The sequence below is a fragment of the Mus caroli genome, unplaced genomic scaffold (genome assembly GCF_978045245.1).
Source record: "Mus caroli unplaced genomic scaffold, Mus_caroli_1 scaffold_10, whole genome shotgun sequence".
Classification (NCBI taxonomy): Eukaryota; Metazoa; Chordata; class Mammalia; order Rodentia; family Muridae; genus Mus; species Mus caroli.
The window spans coordinates 84,485,512-84,513,193 of record NW_028227265.1 but is presented as its reverse complement, the minus strand read 5'-3'; the positions used below and the strand labels follow the sequence as shown (position 1 = coordinate 84,513,193).

The 27,682-nt window shown below is 41.1% G+C and overlaps 1 protein-coding gene across 26 annotated transcripts in view; it reads left to right on the top strand.

Annotated features, from left to right (window-relative positions):
* The window catches only part of Sorbs2 (sorbin and SH3 domain containing 2), a 136,463-nt gene that overhangs the window by 74,900 nt on the left and 33,881 nt on the right, over positions 1–27,682 (top strand). For 12 of the 26 annotated variants that reach the window (XM_085843994.1, XM_085843980.1, XM_085843977.1 and 9 more), the window contains 9 exons: positions 3,297–3,363; positions 4,011–4,055; positions 6,218–6,392; positions 9,240–9,354; positions 16,395–16,553; positions 17,135–17,218; positions 18,866–18,922; positions 23,727–23,776; positions 26,353–26,540. In XM_085843994.1, coding sequence (XP_085700120.1) covers positions 3,297–3,363; positions 4,011–4,055; positions 6,218–6,392; positions 9,240–9,354; positions 16,395–16,553; positions 17,135–17,218; positions 18,866–18,922; positions 23,727–23,776; positions 26,353–26,540 — 940 coding nt within the window. The remainder of the gene's footprint in view (positions 1–3,296; positions 3,364–4,010; positions 4,056–6,217; positions 6,393–9,239; positions 9,355–16,394; positions 16,554–17,134; positions 17,219–18,865; positions 18,923–23,726; positions 23,777–26,352; positions 26,541–27,682) is intronic. The other 14 variants (XM_085843984.1, XM_085843989.1, XM_085843986.1 and 11 more) reach the window with 5 other exon arrangements.

Below are 27,682 nucleotides of genomic sequence, written 5' to 3'. Positions count from 1 at the left end.
GAAACCTGCCTTTTAAAAAAAGAAAAGTCTCCTAAAGATAGGTGTTTAAGTATTGTGTGTATGTGTGTGTGTGTGTGTGTGTGTGCACATGTGTGAGTGGGTGTGCATGGAGAGGCTAGAAGTTGAAACTGGGTGTCTTCCTCAATTCTTGTCCTGGCTTTGTCACCAAGCCTAGAGCTGCCTCTGCCTCCTCAGTGCTGAGATTCCAGAAGCCCACTGCATGCCTAGCTTTCTACACAGGTACTAGAAATAGGAATTGGGCTTTCATACTTAAATGGCAGGCACCTTACTGATGTAAGTCCTCTCACAGCCCACCATGTTCCAGTATTGTGCATGAACCAGCAAACAGCAGATTCCTGCTTCTTTGCTGGATTACTCCCCACCCCCAGCTCCCAACATCAGTTTCCATAATCTGTCCATTATTTGATTACTGATGCTCTCAAGCTCCCATTGTTGAAGAAGCCTACAATGCATATGTGACTCTCAGCAGAACTGATGTTCTCTGGTAACTGTCACAACTCTCTACTTTTCAGAAGTCAAAATAAATTTAAATACCACTTAACAGTTTCTGGGAGAAAAAAAAATGCAATGACCACATATACAAAAGAAAAATCAGAATATAAGATATTGAACAGTTTCTGTTCTCACAAGTATAAATCCTACCCAGTGTTTTTTTTTTAATTAGATATTTTCTTCATTTACTTTTCAAATGCTATCCTGAAAGTCTACTATACCCTCCCCCCACCCTGATCCCAAACCCACCCACTCCTGCTTCCTGGCCCTAGCATTCCCCTGTACCAGGGCATATGATCTTCACAAGACCAAGGGCCTCTCCTACCATTGATGGGACTAGGCCATCCTCTGCTACATATGCAGCTAGAGACTCGAGCTCTGGGGGTACTGGTTAGTCCATATTGTAGTTCCTCCTATAGGGTTGCAGACCCCTTTAGCTCCTTGGGTACTTTCTCTAGCTCCTTCATTAGGGGCCCTCTGTTCCATCCAATAGATGACTGTGGGCATCCACTTCCATTTGCCAGGCACTGGCATAGCCTCACAAGAGATAGCTATATCAAGGTCCTATTAGCAAAATCTTTCTGGCATATGCAATAGTGTCTGGGTTTGGTGGTTGTATATGGGATGGATCCCCAGGTGGGGCAGTCTCTGGATGGCCCTTCCTTCTGTCTTAGCTCTGAACTTTGTCTCTGTAACTCCTTCCATGGGTATTTTGTTCCCCATTCTAAGAAGGAACGAAGTATCCACACTTTGGTCGTCCTTCAATGACCTTGGAAAATCTGATGCTTTCAGTCGCCTGTACACAGAATCGTTAACTTCTGGCCCAACTAGCTTTGATAAAATTGAAATGAAGATCTTGCCGAGAAAATGGCTGCACTGCAGGAATGTGTGTTTTCACAGACTATAGCATAGAGTCACGTCCAATAAGCTAGGTTTGCTCAGTATTTCGCTCCGCAGATGTTGGAACTCCCCCACTGATTTTATATTTTGAGATTTGTTATAGCGGAAGGACTATCCTGAGCCCCTTAACATACCTTGTAAGAAATAAGGCAGAGAGTAAAGGAAGGGGCTGCCCGGTGTCTACGTCTGGTTTCTACGTGTTCATGTGGCATGCACACCTGTATATATGTCCACACCCACACCCAAAAGAAAAAATTTTAAAAATACACAGTTCTCTCAGATTCCTATTTCTAGACAGAATTAAATGGTAACTAATGGCTCAAAGATCTGAATGTTGTTTAATGATTGGACATTAATTTCCTATTTGTGCTATTACCTACTGATTCTGTCATTCTGTCATACCTGAACCCTGGCACGTGTGAGGAGTGGCTGTTATCAGAGAGTTTATAATTTAACAAGGTGAAAGTTGTATGCACACCAAGGTCTTATTAAAGAATTTTCGAAGGCCTAGCTGCTCTTCAGTATATTCTCTATGGCTTTGCATTGTCTGATACATTCAGTATTTTAGTCACTTAACCAGTAAATGCTAATTTTGTCTTTATTGAAGCTGACCAGAATATCTATCCCATGAGTCAAAAATATCCCCTTGTCCAATTTTTCAATGTCTTCATAGAATATTCAATACTTAAGAATAACGATAAGGATAAGGAAGTGGATCTGTTAAATGCTTGCTGGGCAAACACAAATGAGGACCTGAGTTCCATGCACAGCGCTCCCTTAAAAGGCCAGACATGGTGCCACACACCTGTAATCCCAGAACTAGAGGAAGAACCAGGTGCAGAGGGATCCCTGGGACTGCCTAACTTCACTGATAAAGCCCAGGTCCCAGAAAAAGCCACCATCAAAACAAAGGATTGCTTTAGAGGAACACCTGAGATCGGCCTATGTCTCTCTCTCTCTCTCTCTCTCTCTCTCTCTCTCTCTCTCTCTCTCTCTCTCTCTCTCTCTCTCTCTCTCTCACACACACACACACACACACACACACACACACACACACACTCTAATAAGCTGAGCTAGTGTTGAGTCCCTGTAATTCCAGCACATGAGAGACATGGAGCGTGAAGCCCTACTTCAGACACATTTGCTTAATCATTATCACCATCATCCTCTGCATCATCATTTTTATCATCCTCCTCCTCAAAATTAAATACTGTCTGATACTAATCACACCTGATTTGAATAAATAAAACCTTAATACAGAACATTTCAATTCAGTAAATATGGGATACCTTACTCACAAACTGCACAAGTAACAGGGTAAATTGCTGAAACTGGCATCAAGTCATAGCAGGAATGCAAATCTGCTGTTTGAAATGTCCAATATTAGCAATGAAGACTTTGTCCAGGAGCGTTCCTCAGAAGAGCTATATCACCATACGTAGACATCAGCATAGCAGGGGTTCTGAAGACAAGTCCGACCCACAAGGTTAAAGCCTGCCGTAAAGGTTTCCCAGAGAAGAGGCCATCCCATGCCGTGTGGCTGATGAGTAGCCCAGAGCCCAGGCTGGCAGTTGGGTTATCTTAGATTACTCTGTAGCTGGAGAAGTGGGAAAGATCTGAACCTTTGATAATGTGCGTCCGTCATTCAGAACATGCCCCCTAAAGCCCCTGATGACTTAGAATGTAAGGTACACTACTTTGGGGGCAGTGAGAATTAAAGACCCATAATCATAGCAAGATGTCTGCCATTTATTTTATAGCAGCTGTGAAGGCTGAGAGAGAGGAGAGAAAGAGAGAGAGAAGTAAGTGGTCACCGCCAGAGTTAGCCCTTTGCCTAAACCTAACAGAACGAGTTTATAAGTCTTGGATGCTCTCTTTAACAGACTGTCGACCGGCCGAAGGACTGGTACAAGACAATGTTCAAGCAAATCCACATGGTACACAAGCCGGGTATGTCTGTTCTTCTGCTATTTGTTTTCTATCAAGTCCTTATGGATTGAAGGACACATGCTCAACCTTTGTATAAACTCTCTCCACACAAAACTTCAAGACCCGGCGCACTTGGTGGCCCGTTCTTTTCAGCATCTCTCCTGTTCTTACCCTATTCCTCCTACGTCACAAACCTGTGCCTCTGCCTTAACCACAAGTTGTCAAGAAGGACCTAAGAGCTGTCCTTGGAGCTTGCCAGGTGTCCTAGTCTTAGCTCACATCTATACTCGGGTATTGTTCATTTCTATACGCCTGCTGCTCCCCTCTGCCTGTGTCTGTTTCTTACAAGAGTGAGTGTAGGTGGATCAGGCTTCTGATCCCACTCAGTACAGTTGACGAATTACCTTAGAAGCACTTAATAAAATAAATTACAATGCAGAGGACACAAGAAGCTGCCTGGGGAACTGAGGACAAGATACTAGTTTTGTATGTGTGACAAGGGTAGCAAGGTACATTACTCTATAGAAAAGATTGCTCTGCCCAGAGAGTGCAAATTTGGAAATGCAAATTTGTTGTTATGTGCTAGAAAAAAATGCTTTCTGATCTTCTGCTGTCTTGGCAACAAGGCAGCAGCATCTGGATTACCATGTTTATGTTTCATTTTCTAGATGAGGACACAGACATGTATAATACTCCTTACACATACAACGCAGGTAGGACGGCTTTCCCTCACTTGCTTGCGATGATGACCAGTCACACTCCATTGTTGGGAAGAGCCTCGGCCCTTTGTCTTGCCACTCAGACCCCATGTTGTCCTTTCCTGTGATGAGAGAATTCCCTACTCCCTGTCCCAGAGCATGCCTAACAAAAGATTGATCTTTTCTTCTGGAAGTGGGAACTAACACCTCTCTGTGTCATTCATTCTCTCAACTTCAGGAATGTTCTGCCACACTGTGAAGGGTCAGGATGAGGGAACAGACTAGGACCTGGGTTACACAACAAAATATAAATCTTTTTATCAGCAGAAAGAGTGATTAAGGTTGCATAAGACCTCTCAGATATTATTCCCGCAAAACAAGTAAATCCAAGTATTTTACAACCATGCCCAGGCTCTTGCTCCAAAAGGGAGCCATTCACTGAAAGACATGAAAACCTCCCTCTTAGCCTTGTGGTGTAGCCCAGTGGTAGAGCCTTTACTTTGAAAACCTCCCGCTTGGCCTTGCGGTGTAGCCCAGTGGTAGACCCTTCACTTTGAAAACCTCCGTCTTGGCCTTGCGGTGTAGCTCAGTGGTAGAGCCTTTTCTTTGAAAACCTCCCTCTTGGCTCAGCCACTTTTCTGACTCGGAGTTGCCAGTGCTCACACTGAAAGGACTTCAGCTCTGCCATTTCCGTTTTTATTGGAATGTGCCCATTTCTTGTGGAGTGGTCTTCATGCTCATGTGGCAGTCCCCTAAAAGATGCCCCCTCCCATCAGGTTTTCCTGAATATCACGTCAGGAGATTCTAGACAGCCTTAGCATAGGCCCAGGGTTGTGCCCTCATTTAGGGCCCTCTTTGCTACCCTAACAGAAATCTCCATGAGACTCTTCCTCTCTCTAAAACCTGATGACCAGCAACCAACTCTTTAACTGGGTGATTTTACTACTCAACTCCAAAGATAAATGGGGGAGGTAAAAAATAAACAAATAAACAAACAAATATCAAGTTCTTGGTCTCCCAGATAGACTCTATATCCCCATAGTATTACAGAAAGTCCATAAAATAAATACTCCCTTCCTGGCCCTCATCCATTAAGCTCACCTCATTGAGTTACCTCACAAGCTGAAGTCTGTAGAACTTAAGAAACACTGAAGAACAAACAGGTGTTGTCCAAAGTCACGTCTCATGGGGAACACACATGCGTAGAGAAGCAGTCCTGCACAGATAGACTTAGCCCAAGGTTGAGATGATGAGAAACTAAGAACATTTATATCCTTTCAAATATTGAAATCAGTGTATCTCCCTGGTAATGAATAAGCTGAAATTCAGTTATGTTACCCTGTAAAGTCTGGGGAGTTTTATCCTTCAGTCCATCAACAAAACAAATACCTATGACCCTCTCTCAACTTTCTACTAACCCACGACTCTGTGTCTTGCATCATCTCCCTGCCATCTTCTTCTATCCATCAAAGCTCATCCTTTGGGTCTATAATATATTCTCGGTCTCACTCATGATCTTCTAACATAACTGTCACCAACTCTTTCCAATCACACACCTTTTTGTAGCAACTTGTTGAGGAGGGTTCACACTCCCACATCCCATGTGGGAGCAGTACCTCATGCATACAAGCATGTTCAATATTTGTTGGGTTGCAATTAACCTATCAACGGTCATAGGTCAATATTATGACATATTAGCTGCCATTTTAGTCTTCCTGTGTAAGTTTACCTAAGGTGTTAGTTTCTGTAACTCAGAGCAAACCTTGCTAAGTACCCGTAAGTCTATTTTTACTAAAACCTGAATTTTCATTAATTCTGCAATGACTGATGATTGGCTATAACCAATACTTAATGTGCAAGACAAATTGATGCAACTCAGAGCAAACCTTGCTAAGTACCCGTAAGTCTATTTTTACTAAAACCTGAATTTTCATTAATTCTGCAATGACTGATGATTGGCTATAACCAATACTTAATGTGCAAGACAAATTGATGCCTAATTAATTTGTGATAATTCATAAATTAATATTGACAAATTAATGTACCACCTAATGTGTATATTAAAATATGCTTATTGATCATTTTTGCTTAACCGTTGGTGATTTTGCAGAGCCCAACCACTAAATTCACATTTTAAGTTATTTGCCTGTTTTGCTGGTTTTTCTTTTTCATGGTAGGTCTGTACAACTCACCCTACAGTGCTCAGTCCCACCCGGCCGCGAAGACTCAGACCTACAGACCTCTTTCGAAAAGCCACTCAGACAATGGCACCGATGCGTTTAAGGAGGCACCCTCCCCAGTGCCTCCCCCACACGTTCCACCACGACCAAGAGATCAGTCTTCAACACTAAAGTAAGCCTCCTTCCCCAAACATAGCTTCCCTTAGGATACAAAGTAACCCACCATGGTACTCAGTGACTACTCAGTGCAGCATCGTGGAGTGAAGTTATGCATGGACTTATCAGTCAATATTGAGTATCACTATAGAGATTATACTGAATACTTTCAGGGAAGTCTGCATTGTGCTAGCACAATGCTCTAAATTAAACTTGATGTATCAGGGACATGACCTCTGTTTTTTGTTTAGTAAGCTCATATAAGAAATAAAGAGGCCACAGATGTAGTTCATAAGTAGGGCATTTATTGGAGTATTACAAATGACAACAAAATACATACATACACACATACTTAAGCCACACACACAATACCTTACTACATTATATATAGGCCTTGGATATGAGGCTCAGCCGTAATGGCTTGCTCCACACATTCTGGACTCTGGGTCCAATTCCGGAGCTGAAGAGGGCTAGAGTATGACACATCACCGTGTAATCTCAGTCTTCATGAAGGTGGGGCATGAGTTCCAAGCCACTGAGCTACATAGTAACTTCCAAGCCAGAACAGGCTACACAGTAACATTTTGTCTCAAACAAAATACATATAAAAATGAAGTTATTGGAAACAATTGGCACAGATCCCCTCTGCTGCCCCAAATTAGAAAGAGGCTAAGCAGTTAATACTTTGTTTTCACAGGTTTGAAAGTTCAGGTCTTTTAAGATGCCTTTTAGAAACTGAGGGAAATTATTCTTAAATTTTAAATTAGGCATTATTTAACAAGTGTCTGTGACTCATTTTCGCCTGTTATTTTAGCTGATTCTCATTTTCATTTCTCCACTGAAATATTTTTAAATATAAGCTATTCACACTCATTTCAATTGTGTTATTTTAGCAGGACTGTGGCTAATATTTCTAGTTATTGGTAATCTTGACTGGAAGCTGATTTTAAGGCAAGCATGGGGCTAAGCACTTTCATTGTATTACATTGTTTATTCTGATAACTCAGCAGGACATGTTCTACATTACAGAGGAAGAAATGGGTTAGAAAATTACAATAACTTGCTCAGTTTGTGTGAATAGAGTATCTAAGCCAGTATTCAACCTTGGTTTCTCCTAGGTCCAAAGCCTATGCTATCTCTAGTGGTAATTAATACATAGTAATGGAAATATTTGTTATTACTGGTTTTTAAGTATTTTCTACCATATATAGTCTTCGTCACTATTCTGTTGCTATGAAGAAACACCATTACCAAGGCAACTCTTAATTACAGTTTTATGGCGAGCAGACAGACAAGGTACTGAAGCAGTAGCCAAAAGCTGCTCTGCAGGCAGCAGGCAGAGAAACAGACATTGAGCCTGTCGTGGGGTTTTGAAACCTTATAGGTGTAACACACCTCCTCCAATAAGGCTACGCCTCCTTATCCTTCCCAAATAGTTCCACTAACTGGGGACTAGGCATTCAAACAGATGAGCCTATAGAAGCCATTCTCATGCAAACCACCAAACACACCTCATAAAAAGTATACTCAACACCACTAAAATTGTATCATTAGGAATAGTTGATGATCATTTATAAGGTCATGATGTAATATATAACAAAAATAAACACCACATGTCAAGGAATTGTCGTCTTAATAGCTCTTTCCTCATGACAAATTGTGTAGACATACAAATGTCTTCAAACTGAGAAATAATTATCACTGCACATTTTTTTTTTATGAATTGTCTCCATAATGCTCAGACAGGACACAGTATTGTACAGGTAGGAAAACTGAAGGAGGAAGCTGTGTAGGCTCTGCTGGATGGAGCTCACGGATTCTCTAGGCCCCTAAGACTTGTTTCTCCTTTTCTCTTAGAGAAAGTCTGCACCTCTCTTTCCTTGGACAAAGAATTTCATTCCTTTCTGTGGAATCAGAAATTCCAAAATCAAAAGACAAAAGCTCCTTTCTCTCAAATATAAATAAAATAAATAAATATGTATTGAATAATTCTTCCTCTTCTTCAAGTTTTCTAATTTGGTTCTGGCTGCCTGGTAGAGTTTGGTGTTCGGAGTCCTCCTTTGAAAATGTACTCGCCAAGAGCCCTTGACAGACTCGTTGGTATCAATGCGAGGAATAGATCAGATTCCCATGGGAGAGTACTTAAAGGCTCACACCAGGGGTCTCCCACTCCACTCTGCTTATTCCTAAGTATGTCAGCCCAAGTGATGCAGTTGTAATTCTCACTCATGAATTCCGGTGCTATTCACAGGAAATATGGTCACGCATGCTGTGTGCGTTATTTCTTGTCACTCTACATCAAGGAAGCCGCGTCACCAGGTGGCTAAAACTGGCAAAGCTTCACAGAGCATACTGCCACTTTAAACTCACATGTCATTAGGTACCCAGGGATCTAGCAACAAGTCACTGTCCATGTGTCTACAAACGTCTTTTGTGAGTTTTTGCAGCCATCGTCATGCTTGTGAAGGTAGCGTGAAGGTGAACTATAAGGGGTAGTTTATTCTATATCATTTATAGAAAATTAAACAGATATAGTAATTTCATACATTTTTAGCCAGAGAGCTGTTGTGTGAGGAGTTTTGTTGTTATTATTGTTATTGTTTTTGTTTTGTTTTAATCTCTCAGTGCTTAGCAAGAAAAGGGCTTATTGATTAAGCCTGAAGATCTGAGCTCCATCCCTAGGACCTAAGAAAAGCATTGATTTCCAACAGCTTTTCTTCTGCATGCACACATGCACACATGCATGCATGCACGGACGCACACAGACACACTAAGCCAGTACATTTCTGGTAAAACTAACGCTGGGAAATTGACCATGGTATATCTCACAGGGCTTTCAATGTGGGTTGCCGTTCATTTTCAGGCATGACTGGGACCCTCCAGACAGAAAGGTGGACACCAGGAAATTTCGATCGGAGCCAAGGAGTATTTTTGAATATGAGCCTGGGAAGTCGTCCATTCTGCAGCACGAAAGACCCGTAAGCCCTTGTCATTGATCCAAAAGCCAGCTTGCTAGGCCACAGGGTCCCCAAGCAAACCTGAATCTCATCCCATTTATTTGACATTGTCAAGAAATGTTGTTTATTTTTAGCCATGTCTTGTGTATCTTGTTTCAGAATTGAAAGAGATACTTTAATAGCAGATAGATAGATAGATAGATAGATAGATAGATAGATAGATAGAGATATGCAAGTATGCAAGTCTCATTATCATTAGCTATAGCTGGCTGTGCCTAATCACAACACTCATACATGAAATGCTTAATTGCTACTCTATCTTGCCAGTGAGAAAAATACTGAGTCTGTGTCCCCGAGGTACAGACCCAGGCAGATGCATCCCTTGACTTCTATGTTGGTTTCCTACTATTTAGCTCACCAAAGAAGAAAATTTCTCCAGCACACTTCCCATAACAAGTTGTTTAATTGGTTTTTATTAAGTCCCTCTCAGGTTACCAAGCCTCAAGCTTCCTGATTGATACCACTTTAATGGACTGAGATTGTATTGTTCTTTATAGTCTTTTTTTGTTTGTTTTAGTGACACACAAACTAAACAGGGTATGGGCTTAGAAAAGGCCATTTGCCTCCATTAAGCTAACAGCAGCGTCTTCCTTGGCCCTCGTTCTTATTTGCTTCCCTTGTTTCTTTCTCAGAGATCAGTGTCCTCAAGACCTCTTTAAAACTCTGCAGTTCCTCTGTATGTCCGAACTTGATTCCAGATAAAACCTGTTGCTGTTTTCCCTGTGAGCTTCTCCAGCTCACACGTCAGCATCACACTAGTACAGCGACTGCAAAGTCGGCCCTGAGAATTAGTTGGACGGCCTTGACCACGAGTCACATTGATTCAGAGTAGGAAACCCTGTGTTTGTGGCTCTATTCTGGAGTATGTTCCAAGATCTTCCAATCACATAGTTCAACGGCCTTTCTTCAAGGAACTCAGTTTTTGTTGCGTGATAAGGTTGCAACAGAGAGGCTGAGAATGAGGGGGGACATTGCTGATTCCAGACGCTAGGTTATAACCCATTTTGTAAGTTGTCTGTCTGAATATCAAGAAAGTAAAACTGCCAAACCAAAATTCAATGGAATGCAATATTACTCCTGAAAAAAATTTATTAGATTAGATTATAATAGAAATCTAATGATTTATGAGGCTCTTGGGATTATGGTATGACTAAAGAGAAGAAATGTCTTAAATGGCCAAAATGGAAACACACCTAAAGAATTCTCCTAGTTAGAGATCATTTATGGGATCCCCTCATTGTGGCTGATATTTTCACGAGCCTTTGGGTGCAAGCTTGGAAGGTTCTCTGTTTTAAACCACTAGTAACAATGACAGCAGTAACAGCAGATGGGAATACCTACTATATGCCAGGCTCTATAATTGGTAACAATGTTTTCATCTTGTGGAGTCTTCCCAACAGCCCTATAAAGCAGATGTACAAACTTCCCACTTTACAGATCAGGAGATGGAAGCAGCATTCACCAAATGCCACATGGCCACGTAGCTAGCGCGTGCTCGAACCCGTTGAGCGGAGGCAAATGTTTGCTTGGTGTACTTCCTCGCGACCACATCATCTCCTCTGAGCAGGAAGCCGTTAGCTACTCGTACTCACCATAATGTATTTGGCTGGTTTCAAGTATAGTATAATTAGTGGCTAACTTATAATAAGTTCATGTTACTTTCTTTACCAGAAAGCTGGGTGCAGGGTAACTATAATGCCAGACGAGTATTCTTGACTGGTCTCAGGATCGGGAGGTCAGAAGCCATGGGCGTGGGCAGAGATTCTGCTATGGGTAAACCTCTTCAGCCACAGGAAAAGATGAATGGGAGGAACTGGTAACTTGAAAGGAAATGAGAACACGGGCATACATTTTTATCCTTCCTGAACCATTTTGTTGGGAGCCAGAGTTATAGCAAATGATATGAGAGAGTCAACGATATAATTTTGACCAAGCCTTGTTAAATCATTGTTTTTGAGAGACAATTACCTTTTAAAAGTCAATCCTGAATTTATCCCTCTTTGGATTGGAACAAAACAAACAAACAAACAAACACAAACAAACCAAAGAGCTAGTTGGGAAAGATCTAGTTGAGAAAGATCTAGTTGGGAAAGGATGTTTGAGGCCAGCTAAGCACCTTGAAGGCTCAGACTGTAGGAGAGTGGGTTTGCTAACTGAGAGGACATAATGGCGCCTGAATCTCAAGGCCTTATGACTGCGTGTCTTCTGACTTTTTACCCAGGTATTTTGAAAGCACCCCTTTGTTCTCTTCGGTTCTAATTTTTTAAAATGATAGACTATGCTGTTCTCCCCCATCTCCAGCAACCCTGTCAGCTTCCTTACATTCTCGGATGCCCCTCACTGTCTATGAACTTAACATTCCTACTGACAAGGAGAAATGTCACGGCCCTTCTGGTTCACAATTGTCCTTTGTCTGGGTTGACGTGGCCCACGCACTTCCCTGGTTAGCAAATCCAATCATTTATTTTGTTTTGTTTTGTTTAAAAAAAAAAACACAAAGCCTGCTACTCCTACATTTTCTCCTGATTTTTTCAGGGCTTTGGTCTTTTCTTTCTTCGGGGAAGCACTACTTAAGACCTTCTCCTGGAAGGTTTCTCTTCCCCACTCCTCAGTTTTATCAGAGGCACACTTGGCCTAGGGGCTTGTTCACCCTCAGCAGCAGGTTTGTAGCTCTTCTTGCTGGATACCTGCAGTTCCCACTTTGACATCCTTACCACTCACCTGTCCACCTGTCTGGGTTCCTCACTACACGTGAGGCTCCCTGAAAGCGGGCAACCTTGACTGACAGAGCATCCTCTATCTTCCATACCCGACTCAATGCCTGGCATGTGGTACCTATGCAGTAAATAACTCCTTGTGTCACTAAGGGAATGGAACCGATGTTACCTTTGCAGTGGATGGATAAAACACGTGGCCAGAGATCGAGTCTATCTAGGAGGCCCAGTGGGTCTCCATCAAGACCCACAGATGGAATTCACAAATAGCTCTAGCTCAGCGTCTAAGAGGGAGCAGTTCTGCTTGAGCAGAAATCCCCATTCCCTGGTGATGGGGAGGGGAGGATATTACCTTCATCCCTTAGCAATTGAAGCCATGCCTATCTATTTATACACTTTACCAGGGAGACAAAAAAGGAAATTCATTTCTTTGAAGCTCATAAATATTTATTTGATTATAAATTTCAGTGCTGACTAAATGGGCCTAATGTCTGATCCAGGAGAGACCTTGTGATCACCAGAAATTTGTGTTAAATGACTTGATCCACCGATTAGACCACATTTCCAGTTTACAGACTCCATATGACAATCATAGCACCTTCACTGGGATAATATTAATAAAGGCATAACCGATCATCTGAATTGGATACACTTGTAAATCAGCCATGTTAATTGTCTTTATGCTTAATAAAATTTAAAAAAAGAATCCACTAAGGCATTGTTACCTTTGATACAGTAACTGTGCTTACATCTAATAATAGCCAAAAGGAACACACACTGGATGAGTTGAAAAGGCAATTTAAACCACCAGAGACTATGGGCTCAACAACAGAAATCACTACTCACAGTTAAAGCTATAAAAATTTGAGAAGGTATAGCTGATGGTTTGACCCATGAAGAATTATCCTATCATGCAACAGTACTTTCTGGGGAAAACAAACCCCAGCCTAGCAACTCATGCCTTGAAGCTTGAAAGCCGATGAGCATTTATGAGAACAAACTCAGGTCCTCCAGTGTGTTTAGGGTAACCCAGAAAGCGTGCACCCAGCGAGAAGACTCAGGACCAGAAAAAGGCTTTTACGTTGGGGAAACATTAAAAACCATGCGGTCTAGGGAGCTTTCGAGAGCAATCACATGTGAGCCCTGGTGTTAGTGTATCTTAAGCACTTCTCACACTGGAGGTGGATGGTTTGTGTGAGTGGAAAGTTGCTAGGTTTGTGAACTGACAGAAATAAAACAGAGCGAGAGAGCCATTCCATCCGTCGGAAGCTGCTCTCCCGCCATTGCAGGAATTACACTGAGAGGTAGCTGTCCCCTGGTCCCCTGGTCGGAAGCTGCTCTCCCGCCATTGCAGGAATTACACTGAGAGGTAGCTGTCCCCTGGTCCCCTGGTCGGAAGCTGCTCTCCCGGCATTGCAGGAATTACACTGAGAGGTAGCTGTCCCCTGGTCCCCTGGTCGGAAGCTGCTCTCCCGGCATTGCAGGAATTACACTGAGAGGTAGCTGTCCCCTGGTCCCCTGGTGGATTCCTATGAAGAGGAGTTTCTCTGATGTGAGGGAAGTGAAGGAGTGCTGACAGAGATCCTACGCCTGGGCTCCGTTATCTGACAATCTGCATATGTGTCGCTGATTGTGGCAGTAGTTCTGGATCCTTTAGAAATAGTTCTGGATTGCTACAGGATGCATTCAATTATTGTATAACTAAAACAATTCATCTAGACAGTTCAAGTTCTGGCATCTCCTTTGGGGGGAGGTCTGGCCTTTTGAGGGGTGTCTATTTGTTGGGGATTATCTTGCTTGATATTGTTTGTTTTATGTTCTTTTGAGACAAGCCCAGGCTGATTTCAAACTCACCATCCTCTTCCCGCTAGCTCCTAAGTACCTGCAATTCAAGTGTGCACCAGCATGCCCAGCCGATAAAGCAAAGGCTCTGCTCAAATGCATACAACTCACAGCATTGCAGAATTGCTAAGGATGACCTGTTGCTATCTGGGGGACTTTCTGTGCGACTATCTGTTTGCACAGATTTTACCAGGTTGCTCACTGTGACTATAGACTGAAGCTTTAATACACAGAGCCCTTTCTATCCTTTCTATTTATTGAAATCGCTAGATTCAAATTTAGAGCAGAAGGATAGCTATCTACTCCTTTCCGCAGCTTCTATTACAGAAATGTATCTCCACCAAGGAGAATATGGCCTGTAGATTTGTTATTGATTTCCTTTAAGTCAAGGTGACTTTAAAAAGCTTGTCTAATTGTTTAGTAAGTTTGCTGCCCCCTAGCGTTCTGTTCATGTGTTTGAAGCAACTCTTTTCCCTTCTAAGAATGGTTCTCAAATTCCTCATGATGTGGCGACCCCTAACCATAAAATTATTTTCGTTCCTAATTTATAACTGTAATTTTGCTACTTCTATGAATCCTAATGTAAATATCAGTGTTTTCCACTGGTCTCAGGAGACCCACAGGTTTAGAACCACTGCTCTGACAAATTCCTATCTTTCCTCAGCAAAATCAAACACTCCAGATGGGTGTAGGTCATCCCAACAGTAGCTAAAAGCAAAACTTTAAAAAGTGACCATTCATAGACACTAAACATCCAGCAATGGAAACTATGGAGTTTGGAAGAATTTGAGGGTTGTCTTCTATTAAGGAGATAGTATAGCTGTCTGACCTACACAAAGGTTAGCCACCAGCCCTCTCTGCTGTTAACTGTTCAAAGATAAAAGCACCTATGAAGTAATTATACACCACAGCTGGCATTGTCTAAACAATTGGAGAAAAGTAACATTTCATCACTAACAAAATCTTTACACTCCTATAACTAGTGGCTCAAAATTTTTAATTCAATGGAAAGCATGTGTTTCTTTTAAGCCTGTGAAAATTGGTTACTGGCAGGTGTTCTGTTTAACAGATCTCACTGTTAATTTTGAAACCAAAAGTAACCTTGACATAAATTAGGGTAAATATCTCAGAGCTTCCGCAGAACACGTGCTCTTGTTCTGATTGAACGGCCGATTCAACTGTTAGTGATGGCAAAAAAAACAAAACAAAACAAAACAAAAACCAAACCTCATAGCCAAAGACTAAACACTAAAAGTAATAGTAAATACTATAAGGCCATTTGCAGCACTAGACCAACAGTGTTGCATTTTGTATACACATAAATTCCTGTGTGTGCCCATCCAGACACTCCGCTTGGGATGTCAACAACCAGGGTACAAGCACGCCACTATGAAGTGTTATTCACTCGCCATTGGTCACAAGCAACTCCCAGGGTTATTCTGCAGTCTTTATAATCACCACCATTAACTCTATCATTGTAATGTCAGTGGAACACTACAATAGTATGTACTGGTATGTAATAGCATGTAATGAATGATATGTAATAGTATGTAATAGATGATAAAACAGTACAATATTTCACTACTACTAAGCCCATGACAAAATAGCCTATTTTTTTAATGTGGTAAATATCAACGGCCCCAGCATTACAGGGTCATAGAGCAACTCAGTAGGAATCCTTGAGCCCCTTAAGAATTCTAAGGGAATAATATGGGAGCAGCCCTCCAAGATGGTACTATGGACTTCACAGCTTTTCTCTTGGTTGACATGAATGGCTTTTAGGGAACCAAGTAACTTTCCTTAGAATTTTTTCTGACTTAATATATTATACAACACAACTATATTACATTTCATTAGGGACATCAGATATATCAAAGAAGTAGCTAGGGACACATTCAGTACCTTGAGCATCATTTTATAGAAAAGCAACCACCATGAGAGCATCTAGCCTGGTGGGTATCATAATAAAAACAAAAACAAAAACATTAAGGGTTAATGTTAACTCCATTAAGGAAAGGCTGTGTCTACGTTCTATTGCTAAAGTAATTGTGTTTGTTTTTCTCAACTGTTTATGTTAACAACCCAAGCATTTCTGTCTTAAACCTGACACTCATAAACCACTCAGGCCAGTCAGTCACACCCCATACCCTCCCTCCCTTACCCACTATGCTAAGCCTAATTTACCCACACCCTTCTTTAGCTCCAAGTCAACGGGGAGACTGAATCACAAAATGGGATATTTCTTTACTATTGGAGAGACTTGAGACCTTCAGATCTTTGCTATGGTGGGCCATTCATAAGAAATCTGCTCTCCGCAGTCACCCAGGCCATAGCCCGGTCCTGAAATGTTAGTCTCCAGGACTGACATCAGCTGGTACCCTCCAGGTTCCATCAAGAGCCCCTGTTCTAACGAACCAGTGTTTCCTCACCCCCTCTCTCTTACAGCCCCCTCTCCCAACAACTCCGACACCTGTTCCCAGGGAACCCAGCCGGAAGCCTCTCTCAGTGTCACCCTCAACAGATGGCCTGCGTAGCCCTTCCCCTCCGCCCAGGAGCTGTGTCCCCGCACCCCGTCCGAGTGCCCCAGATCTCTCTCCCACCCGGGTGAGCGCCTTCCTTCTTCACCTTTCTCTCATGCGGTGGGGAAGCTGAGCTCAGCGTTTGTTCTGAGGCTAAGGCAAGGTCAGACCCCTGTCCCTGCTGGGGTTCTTCCTGCTCCTAGACCCTACTTCTCTCCCTCCCGGACACCCTCATCTCCATCATTCCATGCTCCAGCCTGCCCCATCTGCAATGTCTGCACAATGCAGACCACTGCTGCCACTGCCGGGGACTTCGGGATAGCGGAATGAGCAGTCCAGGAGAGCCCTTTGGTGCCTTGGCCGGACGTATCTTCACAAACCGATGTGCTACCATCCCCATTATCACGGCCAGGATAACTTCCCTAGTTCATGCATCAGGCTAAAGAACTAGCAGTGGTGGCAATAGGGACCCCAGTGATGTCACGACCCTCATTTGCATATCCTTCTTGTACTTCATTTCCTCCCTTCTGTCCTGCCGAGGTTTGCTGGATGAGTCCAATGCATGTTTGCGTGTGGATGCGTGCGAGTTTTCATACCACATGGCATTTTCCCTCACTTCGCTCAGTGTGTCTTTTCCTCCCCTCTTTTCCTTCACATCTGCTCTAGACGGGTCGCATAAATCCAGCTGACATAGATTTAGAAAATGAGCCCTGGTATAAATTCTTTTCAGAACTGGAGTTTGGACGCCCGGTAAGTGAGGCTAGACAATTACTGTAAGACAAATAGGCGAATGTTGTTTGATTTTTTTAAAAGCATATTAATTGTCACAAGGGAGACGGTGTCGTGTCGAAAATAGAAGCTGGATGAGTTATAGACATGTGTTCCAGCTTTGTGCAAATTCGCTTTGGTAACAAATGCCTAAATGTGTTCATTGACTTCCAATATGTTTTTTTCCCGAATCATGTATTAGAATCACATCTAATTAATTACAAATCTAGCTTGCTGGGGTAGTTTCTGTCTTGGAACATTTAGGTCATCAGCACAGCTTTAGGGAAGAATTGTATGTGTACAGCACATTTGGGGCTAGTTTAACAAGTACCGTGCTGTCTGTAAGACTGACAATAGTTCTTGTTGCCCGAGAAATTATCATGCCCCTGCAGAGTGCTTGGACCCCCAACTCAATGACTTGATCTTCCTGATGCAACTCCTACCATGAAAAAACAGACCAAATAGGCCAAAGGATTTGCCCAAAATAGTCACTAATTAAACCTAAGCCTGTCACACAACAAAGACAATCTTTGAGCAGTGTCTCTATCATGTACTACCAGACCATTCTCACAGTAAGACAATTCTTTGAATGGGAGAGATGACAAAGAGAGAGAATGATGAAGCCCTGCTTGGACTCTGCTTCGTAGTGTTTTCCTCATGAGCAGCCAGCGGGTCTCTGATCCCTAGAGTCGCATTCAGAAAGCCCACAGTTTGGACCTTGTGGGATCTAATTGATCAATTTGGGACAGGGTCAACTCAGGTTCCAAGTAACTTTCCCTTAGTCCGTCAAACTCTCTCGGGGAACTGTCTGTGACGTGCATTTTATACCCCCTAAACTGTTAGCTAGCATGTCACTTATTCGAAATATTATTAGAACTCAGAGTCTGTTCTTTCTTATAACCATGTCATATAAGGATTTATAAATATGCAGATCACCTATTCCTTACTGGATGGCTGTGTGAGCCCCTTTTATATTTTAAAATGCAGCCTTGGTTAGCCTCATTATATGTTTTACTGAACTGTGTCAAATGTGACTGTAAATGAGTATAAAACAAAGTTTCCTGACATTTCTACTACCTAATGAAAGGATTGTTTCCTCCTGGGGTTTTTTTTTCTGACATCTCCTCTTATTATTATAAATGTATTTTACTTCATTGGGAAAATGCTCTCCTGTTTTGCTTTATATATTTGCTCTTGCTGGGTAGTTTCTGGAGACTGTGCAAATTTCTGTGTTGAGCCCAAATTACCAGCACTTTCCGTGATCCCCCTCAGCCACACAGGCTCTCTCACCAGCATGCTCTCCCTTACCCCTCCAACATTTCCTCAATAGACCCTGCAATCTGCTGTGGCCAAAGACTGGGAGTGCTGATTTCGAGCTGACGAATTGAGCTTACAAATCTACTAACTGCACACAGGCAGCTCTGCGCTGTGCTTGAGAATATTTACCAGCGCTGCACTCCCGCTCCCCGGCCACCATTTTGCTCCATCCCTGTCACTCTATATGTACCCGATGCTGTCGGCACTCAGGTTCTAACTGTTGTCACCTTTCCCACATGTGCATTACTCGCTGCATTGATTCTCCTCCATCCCATCTCTCCACCTCTGCTTCTGTGGTGCATCTACACCCAGCCTCCTAAAAAGGCTCTGGATTATGTTCAAGATCATTCTTCCGCTGTGTCCAACGAGGTAAAGACAAATTCTTCTCTCCTTTCCAGGCTCCCCCCTTGTTACTGTCAACCTGAGCATCTGTGTTGTTATAGTTCACTGTGCTGTTCCAACTGGTTTTGAAAACTCTCTTTGTATCACTGTGTTGCATGTAGTAGCATTATCTAGGCAGGGTTTGACTATTTCTGAATTCTAGGTGATGAATCTTCCAACTGTTGCTTCGAGTTAAAATACTCAGCAGCATGAAAATTAAAAAAATAATTTTGGCAATATATTAACTACCCATTTTATATATTAACTACCCATTCCTCTAAACCAAGCAAAGTACTACTACAGGACCACTTTTTCATTGTGCTTAGAGATTAGATTCTTGGAGATGGCTCATTAGGTTAAAGTATTCATTGTGAAAACCCAATGGCCTGACTCCCATTTTTGCAACCTACCCACTGTGGATGAAAAGCATCCCTCACATGTTGTGTTATATACAGTCAGAGAGTGATAGATAGATAGATAGATAGATAGATAGATAGATAGATCCATCAAAGTTTAGATTTCTCTCCATGGTCAGATACTTATTGCTTATATTTTCCTAAATGTTATTGTTGTTTCTTAGTTTTCCTAAATGCTTGTAACTTGTGGATTTGAACATTGGTCAAGAATAGAGATGATGGATACCCGACGTGTGTGCTCCAGTTTCCCACTTCCACACCCTTAACAGGCATCACTAATCTTTCTTGGCATTATAGTCCAGGTAGCCACTACAGCAGATAGGCATCACTGCATCCCGAGATAAAACTTGGTTGCAATCTCAGCAGAAGGACGATTATGAGTAGGGTTGGAGAGATGACTTGGTTGTGAAGAACACTTGCTATTCTTGCCCAAGACCTGCCTTTGTTTCCCATCACCTAGGTGCAGCTCACAACCATCCACAATTCCATTTCCAACACACTCTCATGGCCTCCACCAGCACTAGGCACATACATGGTGCACAGACATGCATGCAGGCAAAACACTCATGAACTAGAAATAAGAAAAATGTACATGACAGTCAGCCAACCAGCCACACAAATTTTCACCGGGATAAGGAAAAGACAGTATGAAAAGGAACAGGAAGGGTCCTAAGCCAAACGTTGCCCTCTACAAAGAAACCAGAAGATTATTTTGAAAAGCACTTAGAAGACATAAGCAGAAATGTCATTGTCCTGCTTGCTCTCTTGGCCTGTAAAGGCCTCCCACAGGTCAGATGCTCTCAGAAGCAGCCAAGATAGAAGTGCATAGAACCAACTGATTTTGTCACAATGGTTGCTGTGTGTTCTTCAGTGAATGCAACAATTAATACCTTACTTCATTGCAAAGCCTGTATTCAAGCTACTCGTAAGAGAAGAGCCAAGAGCTCGTGCTAAGGGTGGTTGTCCTGATTCAGTGGAGAGGACAGATTGCAGGCATGGAGTTGAAAGGAGATATATTCAAATTTCCAAAAATTCAAACTGCAGTTAAAATTATAGATCATGTAATAAGCATCATGGTATATGTTAAAACAGAGAAGTAGCTGGGGGAAAAAATCAAATAAAAAGTCAAATCCAGTAACCAGAAACTTTGTGCAGTATTGAGTTCAGTAATTTTCCAAGTAGTTTTGTAGCAAGGTCTACTCTCTAAAAAGAATTAAATCAAACAAGCCATTCTATTCTGTACGTTTTGTTATCGTTTCAGTGTATGAACAACCTAAGAATTTATTTTGAAATTTAATTCTGTCAAAAATGATGTTTGCCACACCAAAACTCTGTTGCTGTGTTGAATGACTATCATTAGATTTATAATCCAGTCGGGCAAAGGGATATCTTTATCATCTTGAGTATATCTTTCCTTTTTTAAGTTCAGTATGATGTATTTAAATGGATTAGTCATCATTTTATAAAAAGAAAAACAAATATGTATATTTTTCCCCTCTGGTATTTTTAGCAGGTATTTCTGGATTTTTGAAAGTAATTGGTTCATTGAGAACTGGAACAGGATTTAGACATCATCTTTAATTCACTGTTTGTTCGGGTTTTTAACTAAGAAAAGTGGAATGGAATAACTTTAAGGAATGTATCTACACTTGCCTCCTAAGATGGCTGCTGAGAGAACAAGTCACTAATTGCTCGGCCTTTGTTTCAGAGCTATTTCCTTTGAACCACACATTTTACCATCCCCAGTAGATGTGTTTAAAGCTCAGCAATTCTAGAAACAATTTTATTTTAATTATTGAGTTTGTATAAAATGGGTTCTGGAAATTAACACTACACAATATAGTTACTGAGGGCGGAGATGGGGAAAACTTAACGATGCACTTTCTATGTTCAGGTAGGAGCCAGAACACGGCATTAATAAGAAGCAGTTTGAAAGCAGTTAAGATATGTGTTTGTGTCTTGAGACATAGGAGTGACTTTAATAGCCTGTTAACTAGGGTGCTAACTTAAGAACGTAGCCTTCCAGCGTGTAAGAAGAAAGACTCCCATAGGTATTTAGAATCTGTATTTTAAAATATTTGTATGAGATTGCTATAAAAAAGTATAAATTACTAGGTAATTCCTAAGCTATAATTTATCAAGTACCTGATTTTATCAAATTTATACTACGAATGACATTTTTTAAATCAAATGTAACTGAGACATTTGTTTGCAAATATCAGAATGAAACCCATATGTTGCTAATTTGAAACACTTCTTTTTTTTTTTAAAGATTTATTTATTTATTATATATAAGTACACTGTAGCTGTCTTCAGACACTCCAGAAGAGGGTGCCAGATCTCGTTGTGGATGGTTGTGAGCCACCATGTGGTTGCTGGGATTTGAACTCTGGACCTTCGGAAGAGCAGTCGGGTGCTCTTACCCACTGAGCCATTTCACCAAAGATGAGTTAAGGACCTGTTTGCAGAATGTAATCAATGACTACCTAGCAGAAATGGTGATTTAATGTCTGCCAGTCCTTGAAATGCCCTTCTATCATGTTAAAACAGCCATCCTGTGCAAATGAGGGATAGATGGTGTTGGGTAAAATGGGCTAGTTCTTTTCTGGGGACTCTTTCTTTTTTTTTTTTTTTTCAGGTGGAGTGTTATAATAATCATACAAGGTTTCACCTTAAGTATTAATCTATTTTTATTATTCCTTTATAATTGGCAACTGAACTTTCTCTCACGATACAAAGTCAAAGCCTGGTTTTCTGAACCCGCAAGATGGCTCAGCTCTAACCTGACTTTAATATCCAGAATCCATATTGTGTAAGAAGAAAATTGATTTCTTCAGGTTGTCTTCTGACCTCCACACACATAGCATAGTACACATATACCATGGTGCACATGCACACACGCACACACACACACACAAAACTGTGCTTTTAAAAATCTTTTTAAACTGGTATTATCTTGTTTGCAATATATTAAAAAAAAAAACAGAACAAGGAAGAATCATTACAGTTTGTCTTAACTCTGAAATACTATCAATTCTCATACAGTGTTTTATTTTGTACTATAATAGTGTCTATGTCTATCATCATTGCGGGTTCATATTTCTGATCTTTCTAGGAATATTCTAAGAGCATCTGAATTTGACCCTTTTAGTGGCCAACTGTGTGTCAGGTTGTCCCATAAAACCTGTGACCTGCAGATGGCACTGCTCTGACACTCACTCCCTAATGCCATTTCTGCAAACATGCAGAATTACCTAACATGATTTTACTTGTTACAGTTCTTCCATATTATGCTTTCCTTACTTTCTTGTATCCAATTCACACAAATTCAAATAATCATGTGAACTTATGAACATAGCAGAGCCTCTTTCTTTTCCTATGTATGCTGAGAACATAGCAATCTCAGAATTTTCTAAGAGGTACAAATATTAACTATTCTTAATTTGTCTAGAGAAAAGAAGAAATAGATTCGTGCCATAGATATTTTTGTTTGATTATGGGTAAGATTCCATTCTCAATCAGTAATATATAATTAAAATAAACTTTAGGTAGAACGCTTGTCAGACTGATCTACATAAGAATCATAAAGCCACAGCCTAGTGCTTTGATGGGAAACTCACAATATTTGCCAGTTAATGAGAAAGAATAGTAGAAATTACTTACAGTGAGGTCTTTATTTCATCTAAATAGGTTTTTATATTCTGATAAAATATTTCTACATATAGGAATTTAAGATAAATTTAATTCAAATTGCTCAAGATTTATAAACCTGTACCAGGCTGAAGTCTCGGGTAATTTAGGGTGATTACAAATCAAATTCTGTGAGCTTTATGAAGATGTCATGGCATATGCCTTTGTAGAGGAAAGGCTTACCAAGCTCAGCTTGTATACTATATTTTCAAGATAACACCTGGCACTAACAATGAAACTATAAAGCACTTTATGATTTATAAGGATTTAAAGTGAACTTCAATTATTGTCTTACACAAAATAAAAGCCAGTCCTTCATGTAAGAAGTTCCTAATTAGCAGTTGCTGAGAGCCTGAAGTTAAAGCTGAAGACACCTTAGCCCCTTCCTTCAGTCCTGTGTTCCTGGTGATCATGTTGCTGTTTTGTTTGTTTGTTTGTTTGTTTTTTCTTCCTGATGAAATGTATGTCTTAGAAGTTGTGTTACATCACAGAATGCAGTGTGTTCTACTAAAAGAGAACTTGGACATGGTTTCTCTTTGGAAAGACATTTTCGTAATCACAATAAATGATTCTTTTAACTGCAATATTTTAGAGTATTCCTTTTAGAATGCAAAACTCAATGGTGACAAATCAGTGAAATTTGCTATGGTAATTCTTTTCATGGGACTACTCCTCTGTGTTACCAGGTCTCCATCTATCAGTCCTCCATAGACAGAAGCCTGGAAAGACCCAGCAGGTAAGGATCTGGTGATATCATACTAACGGAATATTCCGTGCCAGCAATTGCTTTTTCAATAGTCACCTTCCCTGCTGAAATACTCATTTCATTAAATAATCATTTAAGTCGCATTCTTATTTTAAGTACCAGGTCTCATGGTGTGTATTCAATCACTTGTAAATGCTTTTCTTAAATGATACCCTACTCAAAACTATGATCAAAAAAAAAAAAAAACCCTCCCTTTCTTTATAAACCATCAACACCGTTTTCCACAACTGTGTGAAAGGAATTTTTGACAGTTTACTTGCTGATTCTATTTTTTTAATCACTCATGATTTAAATAGACAATATGGGAATTCTTCTGAACACATTAGGAAAGAAAAAGAGAATCCTTAAGGTAAAAAAGACTTCTTTTACTAGATGGCTTCCTTTTATATGGTCCTTTCTTCTATTTTGGCACTTTCTTTTTAGATAGATTCATGTTGTCAGAACTATTTTTATATATTAAAAAAAAAACATGATTCAAATAGAAATCATAACACTGAATTCTCAAGAACAGTAAGTTCACTGCACAGAAATCTGTACTTTAAGGGGTGATTATAAACACAGAGAGAGAGAGAGAGAGAGAGAGAGAGATCCAACCTGCATTTGTATGTTTGCAGCAATTCTTTCAAAATTGCCAAGTCCTAGAGTCCATGAAGATGTTATTAGATGTTATTTCTTAGGTAAGTGGGCGAGTAAAGAAACTGTAGCATGCCAGGCGGTGGTGGCGCACGCCTTTAATCCCAGCACTTGGGAGGCAGAGGCAGGAGGATTTCTGAGTTTGAGGCCAGCCTGGTCTACAAAGTGAGTTTCAGGACAGCCAGGGCTATACAGAGAAACCCTGTCTCAGGAAAAAAAAAAAGAATCTGTGGCCCATCTATATAATAGAATATTGTTCATCAATAAAAAGATATAAGCTATCAAGAGACCAAAGGGCACAGATAAAGCTTGAGACATAATAAACTTGGTAGAGTGTTTACCTACCATGTGTGAAACCCTTGGTTCAGTCCTCAATGCCACAATAAAAACGACACATGGTGACCCAGACCTGTGATCTCACCACGTGATAAGTAGACAGTCGGAAATTCGAGGTCATCTTTAGCCTCATGTCCAGATGACATGAGATGCTTTAACAAAGTAAAAAATTTAAACAGTGTTTGTTTTCTTTGATGTGTGTGTGCCTGAGTGCATGTGTGTGCATCAGTTACATGCAGGTATCTGTGAAGCCAGGGAGAGGGCATTAGAGCCCAAGGAGCTGGAGTTACAAATAGTTGTGATAAAATGTATAAACACCTGCCAAGTGTGGGTGCTGGAACAGCCATCTCTTCAGCCCCACAAAATAATTTATTTTTTAAAGGACATGGATAAAAAAATTACTACAGAGAAGAAACCAACCTGAAAGGATTGCATATTGTGGTTCCAACTATGTAGCATTTAGAGAAGGGGGCTTCTCTATGATTTTTTAGGAAACATAAAGAGAAAAGGGACAGATTAGAAAAGGTTACTCAAGGGATCTTTTGTGAGAGTAAAAGTCTGCTACAAGGCACATTCATAATAGACATACCTCATCACACATTATAAATCCCTAAGGATGGCATGAACCTGATATGTCAACGACAGACTTTGAGAGATGGCATGTCCAGATAGGGCTACTAGCTGTTACAAGTGTCCATAGACGATGAGAAGAAGGAGGAGGAGGAGGAAGATGAGGAAGAGAAAGAAGAAGAAGAGGAGGGAGGAAGGAGGAAGGAAAGAAGCAGCAGCAGCAGCAGCTTAAAAGAAAGGGGAGGGTACAGAGGAGTGCTCTGCTCGATTGTCTTTGATCTCTGCAGAGGATTGGTTCCTAGGATACACCATGGATTCTAAAATCTACCACCTCTGAAAGACATGATACTTACAGAGAACCTACTCATAGCCTCCTGTATACTCTGAAATGTGTATAATGCCTCATGCAACACAGATGCTATTAAAAGGGGATATTGGGACTAGAGAGAGGGCTCTAGATGAGAGCACTTGCTGCTCATGCAAAGGTTCCCAGCCCCCACACGACGGTTCACAGCCATCTGTAACTCTTGTTCCACCGGATCCTCTGCCCTCTCCTGAGTTCCATGGACACCAGGTACTAAGTGTAGTACACAGATATCTATGCAAGCAAAACCCTCATAACACATAAAATAAAAATGAGTAAAACTTAAACAAGTGGCTGTTATCATGGATCACTTGGGGAAATAATAGCACAACTTTGTACATGTTCAGCAGCAATCCCTTGATATTCCCTGTGCATAGTTGGTTTAATCCATGGTTATAAAGAGTCTATACAGTCCAGTCAGATAGTCTGCAGCTTGAAACTTCCCTTTAAAAATGAGATCCATGCATTTTTAAAAGGCCACTCCTACAGAATGTATTTTGAATGTGGAGGAATCCATTTCTCACTCCGCAGCTTTGTGAGTACGAGGTTAGGTGCTATGTCATTGTCTGATGTGATCGTCAGTTTTCTTGTGCATGTGTTAACCTCTTCCAAAGCCAACCAAACTTACTCCATCTGTTATCAGCTCTGCAAGCATGGCCGGTGACTTTAGGAAACGGAGAAAGAGTGAACCTGCAGTGGGCCCACTCCGGGGCTTGGGGGATCAGAGTTCGAGCAGGACCAGCCCTGGCCGGGCGGACCTCCCAGGATCAAGTTCCACCTTTACAAAGTCTTTCATTAGCTCTTCTCCTTCCTCTCCCTCGAGAGCACAAGGTGAGCAATGATAAATGAACATAGCTTGCTAGTTCACAGTTTAGTCCAGAGTGTGGGGACAGGCCAATCCTGTGACCATGGCCTGTGCTGTCCTTACTTGTAGTGTCCTGAAGCACATACAGTTTCCCAGCAAAGCATTACTCCTACTCAGTCTACTACAAACTGGTGAGCCATTTGAGTGTCTTAAAGAACTCAGATCAAGCCATACAGTAGTAGTGAATGCTTTTAATTCCAGCATGTGGGAGGAAGAAACAGGTAGACCTCTGTTAGTTGGAGGCCAGCATGGCCTACAGAGTGAGTTCCAGGATAGCCAAGGCTATTCAGAGAAACCCTGTCTGGAAAAAAATAAAAAGGGCTCAGACTAACAGGTTACTATTTTCTCAAAAACAGAATAGTTATTCTTATTTTCTTTAAAACCCCAAAGTATTAAACAATATGTTGTCATATTTACAGAAATAGCAATTGCAGGCTTTTCCATACTTACATATTCTAATGTTATTATAAATAATTAATTTGTAGAATAAGAATTAAAAATAGCAACAGAAAAATATGGCCTAAGACATGCAATGGGACGCTTTAATTCTGGATTAAAAAGCTATCTGTTTAAGTCATGCCTTTAGTCATTTACTCGATCTCGTTCAACCTTCACTTGTATGATGGAGCATCACGTTCTCCCATGTAACACGGTGGTCCACAATGGATTACCATAATAAGTACATATAGGCTTAAAGCCTCAAGTTCAAAACTTAGAATGAGTGGCCATGAACCGTGAGATGGCTCACTGGGTAAGGGCACTTGCCACCAAGCCTGACCACCTGAGTATGATCATGACTCTTTTGATAAAAGAGAGAACAGACACACCCCCCTCCACACACACATTGTCTTCTGACTTCCACATGCATGTAACATACATAAGAGAGAAGAAAAAACAAGGAAGGGAGGGAGGGAGGAAGGAAAGAAAGAAGGAAGACTAGCCACTTTTTCAGATGGCCTGTCTCTGCTTTGAAAATACAGTAGTAACCTACACATTGAAGGGACACGGTGGCTCATTTGGGTCTCTGGTAAATTACTTGGATCCTTTTAATTTCTTTTGAACCATAATCTATTGATCCAGGAGCATGCCAAATTTGGGGTCCCTCCAG